Source organism: Aythya fuligula, chromosome 21 (assembly GCF_009819795.1).
Source record: "Aythya fuligula isolate bAytFul2 chromosome 21, bAytFul2.pri, whole genome shotgun sequence".
Classification (NCBI taxonomy): Eukaryota; Metazoa; Chordata; class Aves; order Anseriformes; family Anatidae; genus Aythya; species Aythya fuligula.
This window is the reverse complement of record NC_045579.1, coordinates 1,095,110-1,112,765: the sequence shown is the minus strand read 5'-3', so window position 1 is coordinate 1,112,765 and position 17,656 is coordinate 1,095,110. Positions and strand designations below refer to the sequence as shown.

Sequence of the window (17,656 nt, the reverse complement as noted above, 5' to 3'; positions counted from 1 at the left end):
GCTTGCTCCAGTTCTCCTATAGAAAAACAGCGGGGTGCAGCTCTCATAGTGTGCAGTGCCCTTACAACCTGTAGCTCTTACAGTGTTGTGTCAGCCTTACACAGCATGTATGGCTCATGGAGCCCTCACGTGGGGTGTGGGGCTCTTACACAGCGTGTAGGGCTCATCCAGCCCCCATACAGGTTGTGGGGCTCCAACACGGCATGCAGCGCTGTAGCAGGTCCGGATCCAGCCCGTAACCCCCGTGCCATCTGGTACTGCATAGCACACAGCTGTCCAACAGCGTGCGGCTCACGTTATAGTGTAGTTCTCACCTAGGTTGCAGCCTGTATGGAGTTTGTCCTTCCGTCCTGGGTCCTTTCCTTGCCCTGTGCAGCTCCTGCAGTGTGCGTGCGCCCCGTTGTGCGCGGCTCATGCAGCGCATCCCTTACGGCACAGCTCTGCTCCCCTCGCGTGGAGCTTTTTGTGCAGCTCTCGTGTAGCTGGTGTGCAGCTCTGCAGGGTTCAGGGGGGTGTCTGGGGGGTTTCCCTGGGGCTCTGGTACAGCCGGGGTTTAATCTGGGGCAATTTGTGTGCAGGAAGCAGGTCAATGAAAACCAGCATCGTGTTCCCCGTTAGGGTGCGTGCCACCCTGCTCCCTCTGAGCCAGGCAGCCAGCTCCCATTGCACTTCCACCACTTTGTAAGTGCCCGCATGGGCAGGAGCCCCAGGTTTTATCCCTGATACAATTCCCAATGCTCCAAACAAGGAGCAGGAAGGCAGCAGCACCCCAAAATAGGGTGCTGAGACTCTCCCCTTTAGCCCTTGTGCAAAGTGCTGCAACTCACCCCCAAGGAGGTATAAATAACAATAATAATTTGTTACACATCCTGAACCTCCACCAAAAGGCTGCCATTCTAAAATAATTCACCACAGGCTGCCGGTTTGGGTTTCTGCACATTTAATAGAGGGTTAGAGGGGGTTGACAAGGGTTGGGGCCACACTCATGCCTGCTGCTGGCTCAAGCTCCAAATTCAGACCCCAATAGCACCAATAAAAAAAAAATCTCCAAAAATAGTGGTAGAAAAAAAATAACAATCCCCGTCCTGCATGACTTGTGCAAAAAAACTGGCACAAACTAGTTTTTGTTAAAAAAAGAGGAGTGTGTTAGGAAAAGTTAGGAGCTGTTGAGCATCCCACCACGGGGTCAGCACTGGAAGCTGATCGCTCGGGTACCACGGCGCTCCTGCTGCTCCCGTTGTGTGCACGTGGCACCCAGGACTACAAAAAGTCCTATTTCCAATCCCTGGTTAAAAAATCTGCAGTAGAAAAAACGGGGAAAACCCTACCTGTATCAAAAATACGCTAGTGTTGTCTCAGCGGTAACACGATGCTTTTTTTTTTTTTTTGTAGAAGAGTGGGATTTGGGAACGTCGAGAAAAAAAAAATCCACAGGTGTTTGCTGAGCTCAGCCCCTCACCCGTGAGCTGAGTTGCGCCGGTCTCTGCTCACCCCAACGGCCCTAAATGCTGCTGGGGTGGCGGCGGGGCTCCTGCGCCACCTGCTCCTGCCGCAGCGCGACCTGCACGGGGGGGGTGAGTTTGGGGGTGCCTGGGTGGGCTGCAGGGGGGGGACACAGCCCCGGCACCCCCCTCACCTGCTGCTCCAGGGGGTGGTGGCCACGGTCACGGGCATCCAGCGCCCGCTGCTGCTGCTGCTGCTGCGCCGCCCCGGGGCTCTGCTCCAGCACCGACACCCGCGCCTGGGTGAGTTGCAGGGGGGTCACCCCAAATCCAGGCGCTGGGTGGCCCTAAGGTGGGGAGGAGCCCGAAAGAGCCCGGCAGCACCCCACAGTGAGCACCAGCATCTCCCCACGGTGGGCTGAGCCCCATAAAGAGCCCGGCAGCACCCCACTGTGAGCACCAGCATCTCCCGGAGCTGAAGCAAGCCCCAAAAGCAGCCCAGCACCATCCCCCTGCAAAACGAGGGTGCACCAAGCAGGCAAGCAGCACCCCAGGGTGCCACTGCCTGCCCCCAAAGCGAAGCCGAAAGCTTTGCACGAGGCCACGTCCCCTGCCCGGGGGCACCCACCCGCAGCACCTGGATGTGCTTCTGCGCCTCCGCCAGCTCCTGCTCGGCCGTGCCCAGCGAGCGGTGCAGGCGGCCCTTCTGCACCGCCAGCCGCAGCGACTCCTCCTGCGTCTTCAGCTTCTCCCGCGCCAGCTGCGTGCACAAGGAGCGGGCACAACGCGTTGCTTTGTCACACGCCTCGCTCCGGTGCACTAAACGCACGCGTGCAGGCGCACACACCCGCTGCGCAGCCGTGCCCCCGTTGCACGAAGCGCATTTTGCGCTCGGGAAATGATTTTGTGCTATTAGGACATTTTTTATAGCCATGCCCAATCTGCTTCTGGGCGAACCAACCCTGGGTACCCAGCCACTGAGGGGGCATGTTTGTGTCCCCAGAGGTGCAAGGGCGTGGGGGCCACCCTGAGAGCACCCAAGGGTGCCAAGAGGGGCGGTGGGCGCTCACCTTCTCCAGGGTCTTCTTCAGGGCGCTGTTGTCCTTCTCGAGGCGCAGGGAGGAGCGCTCAGCCTCGCGCCGCTCGGCCTCCAGCTGGCTCAGGGAGCTCTGCAGGCTGCCCACGCGCTCCTGCAGCCCCCGCTTCTCCGCCCGCAGCCCCCGCAGCACCGCCGCCTCCTTCTCCTCCTGCTGCAACAGCATCTGCAACGGGGGGGCAGGATCGGACACCCCGCAGCTCCCAGAGAGGAGAGAGGGGGCTGCATGGGGCAATAGGGGGCTGTAAGGTGGGGCAAAAGGGTTCAGGGAGCTGCATGGGGGGTGTAAAGGGATGCACGGGGGAAAAAGGGGCTGCAGGGGGTGGGGCAATGGGGGCTGCATTATGGGGAAAGGGTGCTTCAAGGGAGGGAATGGATAAAAGGGTGTTGGGGGCTGCATGGAGAGGCAATAGGGTGCTGCATGGGGGCAAAGTGTGCTGCAGGGAGGCAGAAGGGTGTAGGGACAGGAAGGGTTGCAAGGGCGTGCTACAGGCTGCACAGAGAGGAAGGGTGCCATAAGGCGGGGGGAAAATGGGGCAGGCAAAAGGGTGCAGGGTGCTGTCAAAGGGGCAAAGAGGGCTGGAAGGAGGTAAAAGAAGCTGCATGGGGGCAATAGGGTACTGTGCAGGGGCAGTAGGTTGCTGTACGGAGTGGGCAGAAGGGCACAGAGCGCACCCCGGGGGTAAGGCCAGCAGTCTGGGCGCTCCCACCTCCTGCAGCCGCCGGACCTGCGCCTCCAGCTCCTCCTTGCGCAGCTCCAGCGCCGCCCGCTCTCCCCGCAGCACCCGCAGCTGCTCCCGCAGCGCGCTCTTCTCCTCCCGTGCCTCCGAAAGCGCCCGCCGGGCTGCATCCAGCATCTCCTGCCGCGGGGACACACATGGTGACACGGAGCCCAGGGGGTCCCCATGCACCCCGGGGTGCCCATGCCCACCTGCAGCATCCGCCGGTCGAGCTCGCCGGCGGTCAGGGCGCTTTGGAGCTGCTGCAGGCGCTGCGGGGCTGAGCTGCCGTCGGTCAGCGGCGAGCCCTGGGCACGGTCCTTCGAGCTGCTCTCGGCCTCGGCCACCAGCACCGTGCTCAGACGCTCCACCGAGAGCTGCAAGGTGCTGGCGCGCTGCTCGCTCTCCCTGAGCTGCACCCAGAGGTGTGGGAAACCAATAAAAACCGACACAGCTCAGCGCAGGAGGCAATTAATGGGCACGGGGATTGCAAGCCGGCCGTACCTGCCTCTGGAGCAGCTCAGCGCGGTCCTGCAGCACCCGTGCCTCTGCCTGCTGCTCGCCCAGGGCCAGCCGTGCCCGCTGCAGCTCATCCTCCAGCGCCTGCCGCTGCTGCTCCAGCCGGGCTCCACGGCTCTCCGCAGCCTCCAGCCCCTCCTTGAGCCGCCGCTTGTCCTCCACCAGCTTGGCCTCGCTGGCTTTCACCATGCTCATCTTCTCCTGGAAGGGACGGAGCAGCATGTGTGCAAGCTTGCAAGCATTTTGTACACAAACCTGCGAGCAGCGAGCATGCAAGCCTGCATGCAAGTGCAAGCAGCATTCATGCAGTTTGTGTGCACGCTTGCAAGAGTCTTGAGTGCACTTTGTGTGCACGCTTGCAAGCAGCATGTGTGCAGTCTGTGTGCGAGCTTGAAAGCAGTGTGCATGCAGTTTGCAAGCAGCTTATGTCCATCTTACATGCAATTTGCATGCAAACTTGCAAGCAGTTTGCATACAGCTTGCATACAAGCTTGTGTGCGAGCTTCCAAGCAGCTTGCAGGCAGCTCACACTCTGTGTGCCAGCACCTTGCACGGAAGCTTGTGCGCAAGCTGGCAAGCAGCGTGCCTGAAGGTTGTGTGCATCTTGCATGCCAGGCTGCGTGCAGCTGGGGGGGGTGGGAGAGGTGGGGTTTTGACCCAGGTGCCCACCTGGGCGGAGCGGCGCTCGCCCTCGGCGGCGTGCAAGCTGCGCTCCAGCGCCGACACCTTCTCAAGCAGGGCCCGGCGCTCGCGCTCGCCCCGCCGCAGCGTCTCCTCCTGCAGCAGCAGAGCAGCCTGCGCGCTGCCCAGCTTGCCGTCGGCGCCCCGCCGCCCTGCCGCAGCCACACCGAGGGTTGCAAACCTCAGCTGGGGCTTGTGGGGCGCGCACGGGGATCTGTTGGGGCTTGTGGGGTGCACACGAGTGGGGTCGGACAGGTTTACCGGGGTTTGTGCAGGATGCGTGGGGGTTTCACCGGTTCTACTGGGGTGCACGGGGGGGGGTTCCAATTTTACTGGGCTTTACAGGGACTCTATCCTTTATTTTGTTATGTTTTTTTAGCAGTTCTACTAGTATTTTGGGATGCGTATGGGGAAACCCACAAAGCATGCAGCATTTGAGTGCAGCATCACCACCCCCACCCCATTTTCCCCCAAAGCACCCACTGGCCACGATGCTCCGCCGCGTGCCCAAATCCCAAGCAGCCACACGTCGCAGGGAGATGAAACCTGCTTGCAGCACCCAAAACCGAGTAATCTGGTGGAATCCACCCCAAAACCACCCCCATCACCTTCCTCACTCTCAGCCACCAGCTTCTGCAGCTGCAGTGCCCGGGCTCCGGCACCATCCCGCTCCGCCTCCGCCTCTGCCAGCCGCTGTCCCAGGCTGCAGACCTGCACCCGCAGCTCCTCCTGGGGTGAGAAAACAGGGCGAGAAAGGAGCTTTTTGGGGACATGCAGGGCAGGGGCAGGAGGAAGGCCATACCCGCTCCCGCTGGGCGTCCTGCAGCTCACGCAGGAAATCCCGCAGCGCTGCCCGCACCACCTCGGGCTCGGTGGCCGCATCGGGGTCCGGGGACGAGCCAGGGGTCCCCGTTCCCTCCATGGCACCGCCTGGAAGGAGAGGGACGGGGTGGCACGGGGGGCGACACGCTGCCAGATGGGGCCTTAAAGCAAGGTTTAGGGTGCAAGGGCAGCCCCGGGGTGCTCTCACCCTTGCCCGGGGAAGCAGCACGGGCCCGGCCGATGCCCATGGTGCGGCGCAGGGCGGACTGGAGGCTGCCCAGGCGCGTTTCGGCAGCCCGGCGCTGCTCCTCGCCGCGGGCCAGCTCAGCCTCCAGCCCCTGCGCCCGGCCCTCGGCCGCGCTCAGGCGCAGGCTCAGCTCGGCCGCTTCACTCCGTGCCGCCTCCATCTTCAGCTGCAGGTTGCGGGCATCGGCCAGCAGCTTCTTCTCGTGGCCGCGGGCCTCCTCCAGGCTGCGGGACAGATCCTTCTCCCGCTGCTGGAACTCGCCCTCCGCCTCCGACAGCCTCTGCTGCAGGTGCTGGAGCTGGGGGAAGGAGGCGAGGGGGAGAGCTGGGGTGCGGGGCAGGGAGAGACGGGGTGCTGGGGGCGTGGGGAGGGAACAGGGAATGCCCAGGGTGCAGGGGACAGAGCAAAAGGGTGATGGAGATGCAAGGGATGGAGCGATGGGGCACGGGGGGTGCCTTGGGTTGTAGGGGATGGAGCAACAGGGTATGGGAGACGCCCAGGGATGCAGGTGGCAGATGATGCGGGGTGACTGGGATGCAGGGGATGGAGCAAGGAGGGGTGGAGACCCCCAGGGACAGAGCAGCAGGGCAATGGGGACATCAGGGACTGAGAGGGGATGATGGGGGCACGCACGGCACCAAGCAACGGAGCAGCAGGGGCACCCACGGGGACACAGGGTGGGCGTGGGTGTGATGGGGACACTTGGGGACCCCGCGGGGCCGAGCAGCCCCCACCTCCTTCCTGGTGGCCTCCATGCCAGCCTCGCTCTCCACCACCTTCCTCCTGAGGCCGAAGGCTTCCCGGCGGCTCTCCTCCTCCCGCTGCTCCTCCAGGGCCACGCGCGCCTGCAGCTCCTCCAGCTCCCTGCTCTTCTTGCTGTTCTCACTGTCCAGCGCCTTCACCTGCCCGAGGAAACGACGCGGGGCTGGGGGAGGCGGCTCCAGACAGACAGACACAGACAGACGGACACACAGACACCCACCCACACCCAGCACTGGCCCAGCCGGGGCGGGGGTCCCCCCGCCGCCCCCTCCTCACCTGCCGGCGCAGCTCCTGCAGCTCGCGGCGCGCCTCGAGGCGGTCGTGCTCCAGCTGCCGCAGGGCCCCCCGCAGCCTCTCCGTCTCCCTGGCCGCCGCCGCCTGCCCGCCCGCCAGCAGCGCCAGCCGCTGCTCCTTCTCCTCGCTGGCCCGCTTCAGGCTGCCAAAAAGGGGGAGAGGGGCTGGCGGAGGAGGGGGGCTGGTGCCCATCCTCCCCGTCCCCCCGCCAAGGCATCGCCTTGGCCATAAATGTTCGTGCTGACCCGCCAAGGCGTTGCTCCATCCCGCACATTTCCCCGTTTGAGCCGCCCCCTGTCCCAGGCATCCTGCCCTGGGGGGTCCTCCCATCCTCATCATCACTCCGACCCCAAGTGTCACCCTCCAAAGCGTCTCACCACCCCAAGCATCTCCCAAACTGGGCGTTCCCCTGCCCCGAGCGTTGTCCCCCATCCTGAGCATCGCCCTGACCCTGAGCATCATCCCGACCCCAAGCATCACTCCAAGGCACCTCACCACCCCAAGCACCTCCCAAATGGGGAATTCTCCTGTCCCAAGAACCCTCCCCAGCCTGAGCATTGCCCTCCAAGGCACTGCACTATTTCCACCATCTCCACCATCTCCCAGCTCAGCCACCCCCTTGTCCCAGGCATCCTGCTCAGCTTAACCCCCCCACCCCGAGCACCCCCCCAGTCCCGAGCATCACCTCCGATGCCTTGCACCACCCCTTGCACTCCCCAAACCGAGCATCCCCCGACCCCAAGCATCACCCTGCAGGACACCTCCCCCTCCCGCGCCTCTCCCAACCCAAGCATCCCACTGCGGGGGGACCCCCAGCATTGCCCCCGTGACCCCGAGCACCCCTCACACCTGATGCGCTCGCCCTCGGTGCGCCGCAGGGCCGCCCGCAGCTCCTCGTTGGAGCGCCTCAGGGCCTCCTTCTCCCTGGCCTCGTCGCCCAGCGCCCTGCGCGCCTCCTGCGCCTGCCTGCGCTGCGCCTCGCGGCCCTCGCGGCTCTCCTGTGCCGCCCGCTGCGCCTCCAGCAGCGCCTGCTGCCCCGCTGCCTGCGCCTCCGCCACCAGCTGCAGCTGCGCCCGCACCTCCTCCGCCTGCAGCCGGGGGTTCAAGGGGTGGAGGAGGCTTTTTTGGGGCAGGGTGGAAGGGGTGGGAGCAGGGGCAGAGGGGTCTCACCTCCCGCAGGGCGCCGTCGCGCTGCTTGGCCACCGCCATCACCTGCTCGCGGAGAGCCTTGGCCTCCCGCTCGTGGGCCTCCGCCGCGGCCTCCGCCTGTGCCCGCAGGGTGTGCAGCTCCGCAGCCAAGCTCTGAGGGAGGGGGCACAAATATCTGAGCCCCCCCCGAGCCCCCCTGCCCCGGCTGGGCACCGGGGAGCTTGCAATGGGGAGGGGGCAGCTGGAAACTGGGGGGCTCGAGATGGGATTGGGGTGGGTGGCTGGGGGGGGGGTTGTAAGCGAGAAGGGTCTCGGGGGGGTTGCAAGGATGGGGAGATGGGGGGGGGATTGCAAATCGTGGGGGCTTGGGGAGCTCACAGCAGAGCAGGAGGTGAGGGCTGGGCAATGGGCTGGCAATGGGGGGACGCCCAGATGTGGGGCATTGCAACCCTGGAGCACGGGGTTTGCAGTAGGGGAGCCTGTGCCATGCCCGGGGGGGTCCCAGCCCCCTCCCCACCCACCTGCTGCTGCTCGTGGCGCCCGCTGGCCTCGTGCCGCTGCCGCTCCAGCTCGGCCGTGGCCTCGGCCAGGCTCTGCTGCAGCCCCGCCAGCGTCCCCGCCAGCGCCGCCTTCTCCTCCTCCTGCAGCGCCAGCGCCTGCACGGGGACACGCTCAGACGGGGCTGGGGGACACCGGGGACACGGTTTGGGGGGAGGCCCCGACACCCACCTGCTGCTTCTCGCTCTCGGCACGCAGCAGCCCCTCATCACACTGCGTCCGCGCCGCCGCCAGCTCGGCCGCCAGCTCCTCCTGCTCCCGCACCAACCGGCCCCGCTCCGCATCCAGCTCCCGCTGCGCCCCAAAAGCGGCACCGGTCCCCCAAAATCAGCACCGAGCCAAAATCGGCATCAGCCCGAAATTTGGCAAACTCCCGCTCCTCCCCCCAAAACGGCATCGCCTCGGAAATATTGCTCCAAATTCTGTATCGCCCTCCAAAATCAGCACCGCTCTCCAAATTCAGTATTGCCCTACCCCAAATCAGCATCTCCCCGGAGCCCACCGGTGCCCACCTTCTCTCCCCGAAGCCGCTCGAGCTCGTCCTCGCGTGCCACCTGTGTCCCACGCAGGGTCACCGCCTCCTGCTCCGCCGCCGCCAGCCGCTGCCGCACGGCGCCCAGCTCCTCTGCCGGGGCCAAAATTGGGCGGGTGGGTGGTGGGAACGAGGGCTCCAAACCCCCAAAACTGATCTAAGTGGTGCAACTGAGGATGCCGCCCCAAAACTGGGCAGAAAAGTTATGTGATTGATGATCCCGCCCCAAAACTGAGCCAATAAATGACGTGACCAAGGATGTTGGTCCCCAAAATCGAGCTAAGTGAAATGCCCAAGGATGCTACCCCAAAACCGAGATGGTACAGGATGCAACCAAGGCTGCCGCCCCAAAACCAAGCCGGGAAGCGCCGTGACCAAGGCTGGATGCGACGGCACGATGCATCCCCACTCCCCACTCACCCTGCAGCCCCTCCTTGGCCACGCGCAGGGCCCGGCCCTCGGCCTCCAGCTGCTGGCCGCGCGCACGGAGCTGGCCGAGCTCCTCCTGCGCCTCGAAGAGGCCGGTCTCCAGCGCCGCCTTCTCCGCCCTGCCACCCCGGGACGACACACGCTGCCGAAACGCGGCCGGGCGGTGGGCAGCGGGCAGCGGGTCGGGGCAGGGGGCACCCACCTGAGGCCATCCGCCTCCTGGCCGCGGGCGCGGGCGTCGCGCTGTGCGGCGGCGAGCTGCACGGCCACGCTGGCCGCCTCCTTGGCCAGCCCCTCGCGCTCCTGCGTGGCGCGCTCCAGCGCCGTGCTCAGCCGCTCCTGCTCACCCCGGGCCTGCGCCAGCGCCTCGCCCGCCGCGCTCTGCTCCTCCAGCGCCTGCGGCCGCAGCACCACGGGCACCCCTCGCCTCCGCCCGTGGCCACGGCGCGCCCTCCCGGTCCCCCTTGCTCCCCAGGAGCCTTCCCCCGTCCTCCGAGTTACCCGCTGTGCCCGCCCCGTTGCCCCACGCACCCTCCTGGCTGAGCTGAGCATCCTCCCAGTTGCCTCCAGCATCCAACCCCTCCCTCCCAGTTACCCCCTGCATCCCCTCAGTTCCCCCAGCACTCTTACAATTGCCCCACGCACCTTCCCCATCCCTCCCAGTTGCCCCCTGCATCCTCCCAATTACCCCATGCACCCTCCCAATTGCCCTGAGCACCCTCCCCACCCATCCCAGTGACCCCCTGCATCCTCTCCATCACTCCCAATTGCCCTTTGCACTCTCCCAGTTTCCTCCCATGCTCTCCCAGTTCCCCCCAGCACCCTCCCAGTTGCTTTCTGCATCCTCCCCACCTCCCCAAATTGCCCCACGCACACTCCCCATCCCTCCCAATTGCACCCTGCACCCTCCCAGTTCCCCCAGCACCCTCCCAATTGCCCCCTGCACCTCCCTACCTCCCCCGACTGCACCCCAAGCACCCTCCCCACCCCTCCCAATTACCCCCAGCTCCCTCCCCACCTCCCCCAATTGCCCCCAGCACCTCCCCAACCCCTCCCAGCCCCGCACCTGCCCCAGCCGCTCCCGCAGCTGCTGCTGCTGCCCGCGCAGTGCCCGCAGCTCTGCCCGCAGCCCCTCGCAGCCCCTCTCCGCCGCCCTGCGCGCCCGCTCCAGGCCCAGCCTCTCGGCCTCCACGTCCCTCCGGCCTCGCTCCAGCTGCCCCAGCCGTGCCCGCAGCCCCTCCAGCGCCCGCGTCGCCTCCCCGGCCGCCTCCCGCTCTTCCTCCAGCCCCGCCAGGGTCCGGCTCAGCTCTCGTTTATCCCGGGCCAGGCTGGCCGACAGCTCGCTGCCCCGTGCCAGGGCTTCCCGCAGCTGGGCTGCCTCTGCCCGTGCCTCCTGCATCTCTGCCTCCAGCTCCGCGCTGCTGCCCTGCGCCTGCCGGGGCCAAGAACAGGGGTGGCCCCAAGGAGGACGCACAGAAGGTTTTGGGGATGTGGGTGTCCCCTGGGAGCATGCTGGGGGGCTGGGGATGTGGCCCAAGGGACAGCACCCACGGGGTTTGTGGATTCACAGAAGGGTTTGGGGACCTGGACGTCCCCAGGGAGGACACGCAGGGATCTGGGGATGTGCATAGCACCAGGGAGGATGCATGTGAGGTTTGGGGATGCACAGAGGGGCTGGGGGTGTGTGCATGGTCCTGGGGGGCATGCAGAGGGGCTGGGGGTCCCCAGGGAGGGTGCACATGAGGTTTTGGGGACGTAGGTGGCCCCAGGAGCATGTAGGGGGGATGGGGACGCAGATGTCCCAAGGATGCAGGGGGATGTGGGGCTGTGGCTAACCCCACAGGGCATGCAGGGGGATCGAGGGTGCAGATGGCCCCCAGGGAGGATGCGCATGGGGTTTGGGGACCTGGATGTCCCAAGGGAGGACGCAGGGGAGCTCGGGGTCACAGCTGCCCCTAGGGACACACGTGCCATTTGGGGATTCGGATGTCTCCAGGGGCGACGTGTACAGGGTCTGGGGACACAGACGTCCCCGGGGAGGACGCAGGGGCTCTGCCACCCACCTGTGCCAGTGCCTCGTCCAGCGCCGCCCGCTCGCCCCGCGCCACCTCGGCCTCCAGCTGCGCCCGGCTCAGCGCCTCCCGCGCCTGCAGCAGCTCCTGCTGCACCGCCGCCCGCTGCCCCTCCAGCTGCTCCAGCTGCTGCTGGCTGCGGGCACCCATGGGGGGGGCACAAATTGGGGGGGGGCACCCACTGGGAGGGGGGACCCATGGGGGGAGAGCACCCACTGGGGGGTACCCTGACAAGGGGGGAGAACACATGGGGGGGACCCAACAGAGGTGCAGCACCCACTGGGGGGCACCCACTGGGGGCAGAGCACCAACTGGGGGGGGGGCAGCACCCGTTGGATGGGGAGTACCCACGGGGGTATCACCCACGGGGGGGGGGCAGCACCCACGGGAGGGGTGAGGCACTATTCTGCAGCCCCACGGGGGGTGTTTCAGCACCCTTTGGTGGGGGCAGCAGCCCCTTTTTGGGGAGGGGGGCAGAGCAGGGGCAGGAGCGTTGCTTTGCTGCGCCCACCCAGGGAGGGGGAGCAGTCGGAGCTCCCACCGACGGGGGGGTCGCGGCACCGGGGGGGTCCCCACCTGTGCTCCAGCTGCTGGCGCGCAGCCTCGGCGGCACGGGCGGCCTCGTCCCGCTGCTCCTCCAGCCCCCGGCCCCGGCGCTGCAGCTCGGCCTCGCTGCGCTGCAGGACCCCCACCCGCGCCTGCTCCGCCGCCAGCGCCTGCTCCACGCGGCCCCGCTCGCTGCCGGACAGACGGACACGCCGTGGGGACAGGCAGGTGGAGGGCGTGCAGGGACAGAGGCCACGGAGGGACGGACGGACAGACAGAGAGCTGGGCAGACGGATGGACAGGCAGGGGGTACCTGCGCAGGAGCTCGATGTCGGCGCGCAGGCGGGCGGCCTCGCGCAGGGCCTCCTCCTGCGCCCGCCGGCAGCCCCCAGCCTCGGCGCTGAGCTGCTCCAGCCGCTGCTCCAGGGCCGCCCGCTGGCTCTCGCTGTCCCCCAGCTCCCGCCGCAGGCTCCCCGATGCCTCCCGGGCCTCCTGGGGGAGCAACGGGGTCAGCGGTTGTCCTCCGTCCTCCCACCCTTCTGTCCCTTCTCCTCCATCCTTCCTCCGTGCATCCAGCCACCCGCCCTCCCATCCACCTGACCCCGTGTCCATCCATCTATCTGTCCTCCCATCTGTCTGTCCATCCATCCATTCTCCTCCATCCATCCTCCAGGCATCCATCCAGCCCCTGTCCATCCATCCATCCCCCTATCCACTGTCCTCCATCCATCCATCCTCCACACATCCATCCGTCCCCATGTCCCTCCATCCGTCCATCCCCAATTCTCCTCCACCCATCCTCTGCGCATCCATCCACCCACACATCCGTCTTCCCCCACATCCACCTTCCTCCTCCTCCTCCTCCTCACTCACCTGCAGCTGGAAGTGCCGGCGCCGCAGGGCTCCGTGCACAGCCCCCAGCGTGGCCGCAGCGGCGGCGGGCGAGAGGCTGCGGCAGGGGAGCCTTGGAGGCTCCGTCGGGGACCCGGGGTCATCGGCCAGCACCGCCTGCGAGGGACGGGGACAGCGCTCTGCTGTGGCTCCACCACGGGAGGGGAAACTGAGGCACAGAGAGGGTGGCAGCAGTGGGGGTGCAGGGGAGGGCTGGGGGCACCTGGGTGACGTCCTGCAGCGTCTGGTGGAGCAGCTCCAGCTCCGCGCGCAGCGCCTGCACCTCTTCTGCTGATGGCTCCTGAGCACGCGAGGCCTCCTGCGAAACACCGCGGTGAGGCGTCACGTACGGCTGGCGTGCAACGTGCACCACGCCCTGGGTGTGCAAAGTGCCCGGCGTGCATCGTGCCTTGCACCCCCAGCACACATCACGCCTCACACCCTGGCGTTGCACACTGTGTCCTGGCTAGGTGCAGCACCCCGCACCCCCATGCACATCATCATTTCCTACACGTCCTGCCCCAGTGTGCACGGGGTGCTGGTGTGCACTGTGCGCAGCACAAAGCTTCCACCGTGCCCCGGTGTGCTGGGGGTCACATCTGAGCACGCACTGCACCCCAGCACGCACCGCAGCCGGGCGCACAACCCTTCCCCGCGCACCATAAACGCCTCCCCCCGCACTCACCATCTTCTGCAGCTGCAGTGTCAGCGCCGCCACCGCCCGCTCCTTGTCCCCACCTTCCTCCCGCAGCCGCTCCAGGGCCGCCGTCAGCTCCGCCAGCCTGGCCGAGGCGATGCCCAGCACCCGTCGGTGGGCGCTCAGCTCCTCCCGGGCAGCCCCACACCCGGCGCCCCCCCCGCGGGACCCCCACCTGTCCCCGAGCGCGGTTTTCTCCAGCTCGGCGTCGCGCGCCCTGGCCGCCAGCTGCTCCTCCAGCTGCGCCAGCTGCTGCGCCTGCTGCTCCCGCGCGGCGCCCGCCCGGCCCTCGGCCAGCCGCAGGTGGGCTCCCAGCTGCACGCAGGCGGCGTGGGCGGCACGGCCGGCACGGGACACCTCCTGGCTCAGCTCCGCCAGGTCCCTGCGCCAGGGGGTGGATGGGGATGAGAGGGGTGCCCCACCACGATGTCCCCGTCTCCCCTCCGTATCCCCAGCTCCTTCAGCCCCCGGACCTCTCGGTGGCGGCTCGCAGCTGGCCGAAGTGCCGGCGGAAAGCCACCGCCTGCCGCCAGAGGGTCAGCAGGCGGCCGTGCTCGTTGCTGAAGTAGGCGTTGAAGGACTGCGCGGGGATGGAGAGGTGGCGGGGTCAGATCGGGGCAGGAGAAAAGCACCAGGGTGCCCTCCGTGCTGCACCCCTCTGCCCCACAGCCCCCATCCCTCTGAAGGCAGCCGGGCGGCACCCCCACATCCCTCAGCCCCTTGGCCCCCTCCCTGTGCCATGCCCTGAAGCCCCCAGACCCGCTCCCAGCACCGTGCCCCGCTCCGTGCAGCCTCCCCCTGCTTTGCATCCCGCACCCCACAGCCCCTCTGCATGCGGCATCGCCCCTGCCCCGCATCCCCTCCCCGTGCCACACGCCCTGCAGCCCCAAATTCTTCTCCACGCAGCATCACTCACGGTCCCACAGCCCTCCCCACGCTGCACCTCTCTGCCCCACATCACTCTCAGCCCCCAGCCCTCCCCGTGCAGCCCCCCTCTGCTTTGCATCCCTCTGTGCCGCATCCCCCGGGCCCCCAAATTCTCCCCCCGCAGCCCCACATCCCCGACCTCCTCCTCGCGCCTCCACTCGGCCTCGCGCTGCTCCAGCTCGTCCCGTGCCCGCGTCCAGTCGGCCGTCAGCTTGCGGATGTCCTCGCTCAGCGCCGCGTTGGCCACGTTGGCTTGCTCCAGCTGCTCCCGCAGCATCGAGTTCACCTGCACCAGGCTGCTGCTCCTAGGGGGGCGCAGGGCCAGGGGGTGATCCCGGGGGGGTCCCGCAGCACTCGGCACCCCGGGGACCCCCTCCTGCACCTCTGCTGCTCCTCCTCCAGCCGGATCAGCGTGTTCTCCAGCTCGTTGCTGCTCTCCTCCTCCAGCTGCGAGCTGCTGATGTCCAGCTGGCTCTGCGGGGACATCAGCCCCTTTGAGGTGCTGGCGGGCAAAGGGGGGGACACCGGGACACCCGGGGCAGGACCCCCCCATTCTGCTGCTCACCGTCAGCCTCTCCTGCTCCAGCTCCGTCGCCTTCTCCAGCAGCTGCTGCTCCACCTCGCCGCATTTCTTCTTGTACTGCAGCACCTGGGTGGAGGGGACGGCGAAGGGGACAACCACCCTTGGTGTGCATCTCCCCACCTCAAAACGCCCCCGTTCCCCCGGCGGGGACCCACCTTGGCCTGCAGCTTCTGCACCAGCTGGGCCTGCCGCTGCTGGCCCTCCTGGTAAGCCTGCAGCTTGCGCTTGTAGGCAGCCTGCTCCTCGTCCAGCAGCCGCCGCAGCTCGATGTTGTGCTGCGCCAGGCTCCGGCTCTCCGCCGCGTCCCGCTCGCCCGCTTCCAGCCGCAGGGACTGCTCCAGCTGCCGCGGGGTGCAGCACCCCCAGCGCCGCTCGTTTGGGGACGTTAAAACACAAAGCACCACCCCCGGCCCCCCTCCGTGTGCCAGCACCCCGACCCGGCAAATTCGGCCTTGCTTTGGGGTTGTCCTGCAGCTGCAAACCCCGCACGGACAAAGCGAGCAGAGACACACACACCCCACACACCCCACACCCCACACACACCCCACACCCCACACACCATTTTGCAACAAGAATTTGCCTTTGAGAAATAGCCCAGCCTCAAGGATTTGGGGCCCAGCAGCTTGGCACCAGTTTTGCTGGTGAGTAAAGCATCTTTCAGCACTCTGGCCACAAGGGGAGGGAGGCAGCAATTTTCCCTTTGGGTATTTTGGGGCTGTTTGCTTGGGATTTTAATAACCAGGCATGCAGGGAGGGGTTTGCACCCCCAGAAGGCCAGGCAGCCCCCCAGCTTGGGCTGCCCCGGCCGAGCTCAGCGTGCACCGGCCAAGTTTTGCATCTCCCCAGGCAACGCCTGCCCGGCCAAAAGCCTCGTTCTGCCCCTGTCACCACGGTGCAGAAAAGAAGGCAGCGGGGCGAACACCACGGGGGTGGCACGGGGATGCTTTGTGCGTCCCGCAGGACAAGCCCCAGCACGCCGGGCGCCAACATCTCCATCACCGGCACGTTGTGGGCACCCCGGCACCGCCCGGCGCCAGCAGCACCTCCCGGAGATGCGTTTTGGGGCCAAAACGGGTGGATTTGTGGGGCCGGGCGGGCAGCCGACCTACCCGCTCGCTGATGGCGTTGTACTTGATGGCCAGCTCATCGCGCTCGGCGCGGCTCTGAGCCAGCAGGTCCTCGAGGCGCGACAGCTCCTGCTGCAGGATGCGGTTCTCCTCCTGGAGGGACAGCAGCGAGGACATGGCCCCGGGGACGGCCGCTGCGGGAGGGGACAGGGCTCAGGGGACGGATCCGGCCGCAGGAGGGGTCCCTGCGCCTGGCCACCACGAGCTGCTTTGTTCCCTCACCCTCTTCTCCCCCCAGCTGCAAATTCTTCCCCCCCCCCCAGGCTGGGTCCCCCAGCGCAGCTCAGCCTCGCTTTTTGCAACCACAGAACCCGAACCCTGCAACTGCAAAAACCGCGGGGGCTTTTGGGCAGTGGCAGATTTGCAGCGGGTTTCGCCGTTGCAGTTTTGTGATGGCAGATTTGCAGCAGTTTTGGGCCATTGTATTTCCTGCCATGGCAGCCTTCACGACCGCAGGTTTTGCAACTGCAGATTTTTGCAAAACCCGCTGCAAATCTGCCGATTGCAGCACCAAAACTGCTCGGCGGCTGCTCCCGCGAGAGGCGCAGCGAGTTCCCACCTCGATCGCAGCCTCCGACTTCGGCGTGCTCATGGGCTCCCCCCCTTTCCTCTGCTCTCAGCAGCCCCGTGCCCCCATCCCAGCCTGGTTTTTGGGGCTTTGCTTCCGCTCTGCAAGCGGAAAGCGGATGCATGGCCAGGATTAGCCCGAAATCCTCGCCTTCCCCTCCCAGGCTGGGGCCCTCCTCTTCCTGGCCGTGTCCGCATGCCTCGGGGGTCCTAACGCCTCCGCCGAGCGCTGCTGCAGCCTTTGCTGAGAAACCACGGGATATTTGCAAAGCCAAAGTTTTGCAAATCAAAACAAGCAAGCGAGGCTTTTTGCTTGCAGAGCAGGAAGGGAGGAGGCAAAAAAAAAACAACAAACAATACCAAACAGCAGCGCCAAGCACCCCCCATGCCCCGAAGTGGTGGAAACGCGCTTACTTTGCTCTGCCATCCCCCGATGCGCCCCCTGTGCAGCTCCCCAAGCTTGGGATCTCCTGGTAGCCTTGGGGAGAGGAGCCCTTTCGTTAAGCCCTAATGAAGCCCAGCCTCGTTAAGCTCATTAAAGCCCAGGAGTTTGCTCTGGCAGGAAAAAGCTCCGGGTCGAGCATGCCAGGTTGCTGCGGGAAGCCTTTTGCTCGGCGCTGCCATCTCACCTCCTCGGGGACAGAGCCCCCAACGCAGCTCCCCCACCGTGACTGCCCCCGGGGAGCTGCTGTCACCCCGAGGGAACCACAGGGAGCCACTTTCTGCCCCTGGCGAGCAAAGTGCCCGCAGGGTGTGTGCCCGGCAAGGAAACACTCCGGTCAGTCCATCAGAGCTCAAAATCCCCTGCGGCACCACCCCTGCTGGGGGCTGCAGGACAAGCATTGTGGCTGGAGGCATCCCCGCTCCGAAACCATCACTCCAGCCTCGGGTCCCACAGGGGTTCACCCTCCTGGCATTTCCCAGCCTCTGTTTGCACCCCCCGAGGAGGGAAAGTGCCCTTTCACCTCCCCGCCACCCCTTCAACCCATGGATTAA

At 66.4% G+C, this 17,656-nt stretch overlaps 1 protein-coding gene across 1 annotated transcript; it reads right to left on the bottom strand.

Moving 5' to 3' along the window:
- Positions 1-923: 923 nt before the first annotated feature.
- Positions 924-16,758, bottom strand: CROCC (ciliary rootlet coiled-coil, rootletin). Its single transcript, XM_032201459.1, has 34 exons — positions 16,653-16,758; positions 16,076-16,227; positions 15,122-15,307; positions 14,949-15,032; positions 14,766-14,851; positions 14,523-14,688; positions 13,930-14,036; positions 13,632-13,838; positions 13,445-13,541; positions 12,983-13,078; positions 12,742-12,876; positions 12,182-12,360; positions 11,899-12,060; positions 11,314-11,458; positions 10,317-10,682; positions 9,453-9,646; positions 9,242-9,369; positions 8,802-8,914; positions 8,461-8,583; positions 8,253-8,387; positions 7,753-7,884; positions 7,432-7,670; positions 6,565-6,724; positions 6,261-6,428; positions 5,488-5,824; positions 5,260-5,387; positions 5,066-5,186; positions 4,446-4,609; positions 3,470-3,634; positions 3,249-3,398; positions 2,513-2,704; positions 2,071-2,202; positions 1,637-1,741; positions 924-1,561 (listed from the first exon to the last, which is right to left on the bottom strand). Exons 2-34 carry the CDS (start codon positions 16,208-16,210, stop codon positions 1,502-1,504), a joined length of 5,097 nt encoding a protein of 1,698 aa, XP_032057350.1. The 5' UTR covers positions 16,211-16,227; positions 16,653-16,758; the 3' UTR covers positions 924-1,501.
- Between the last annotated feature and the right edge of the window lie 898 nt (positions 16,759-17,656).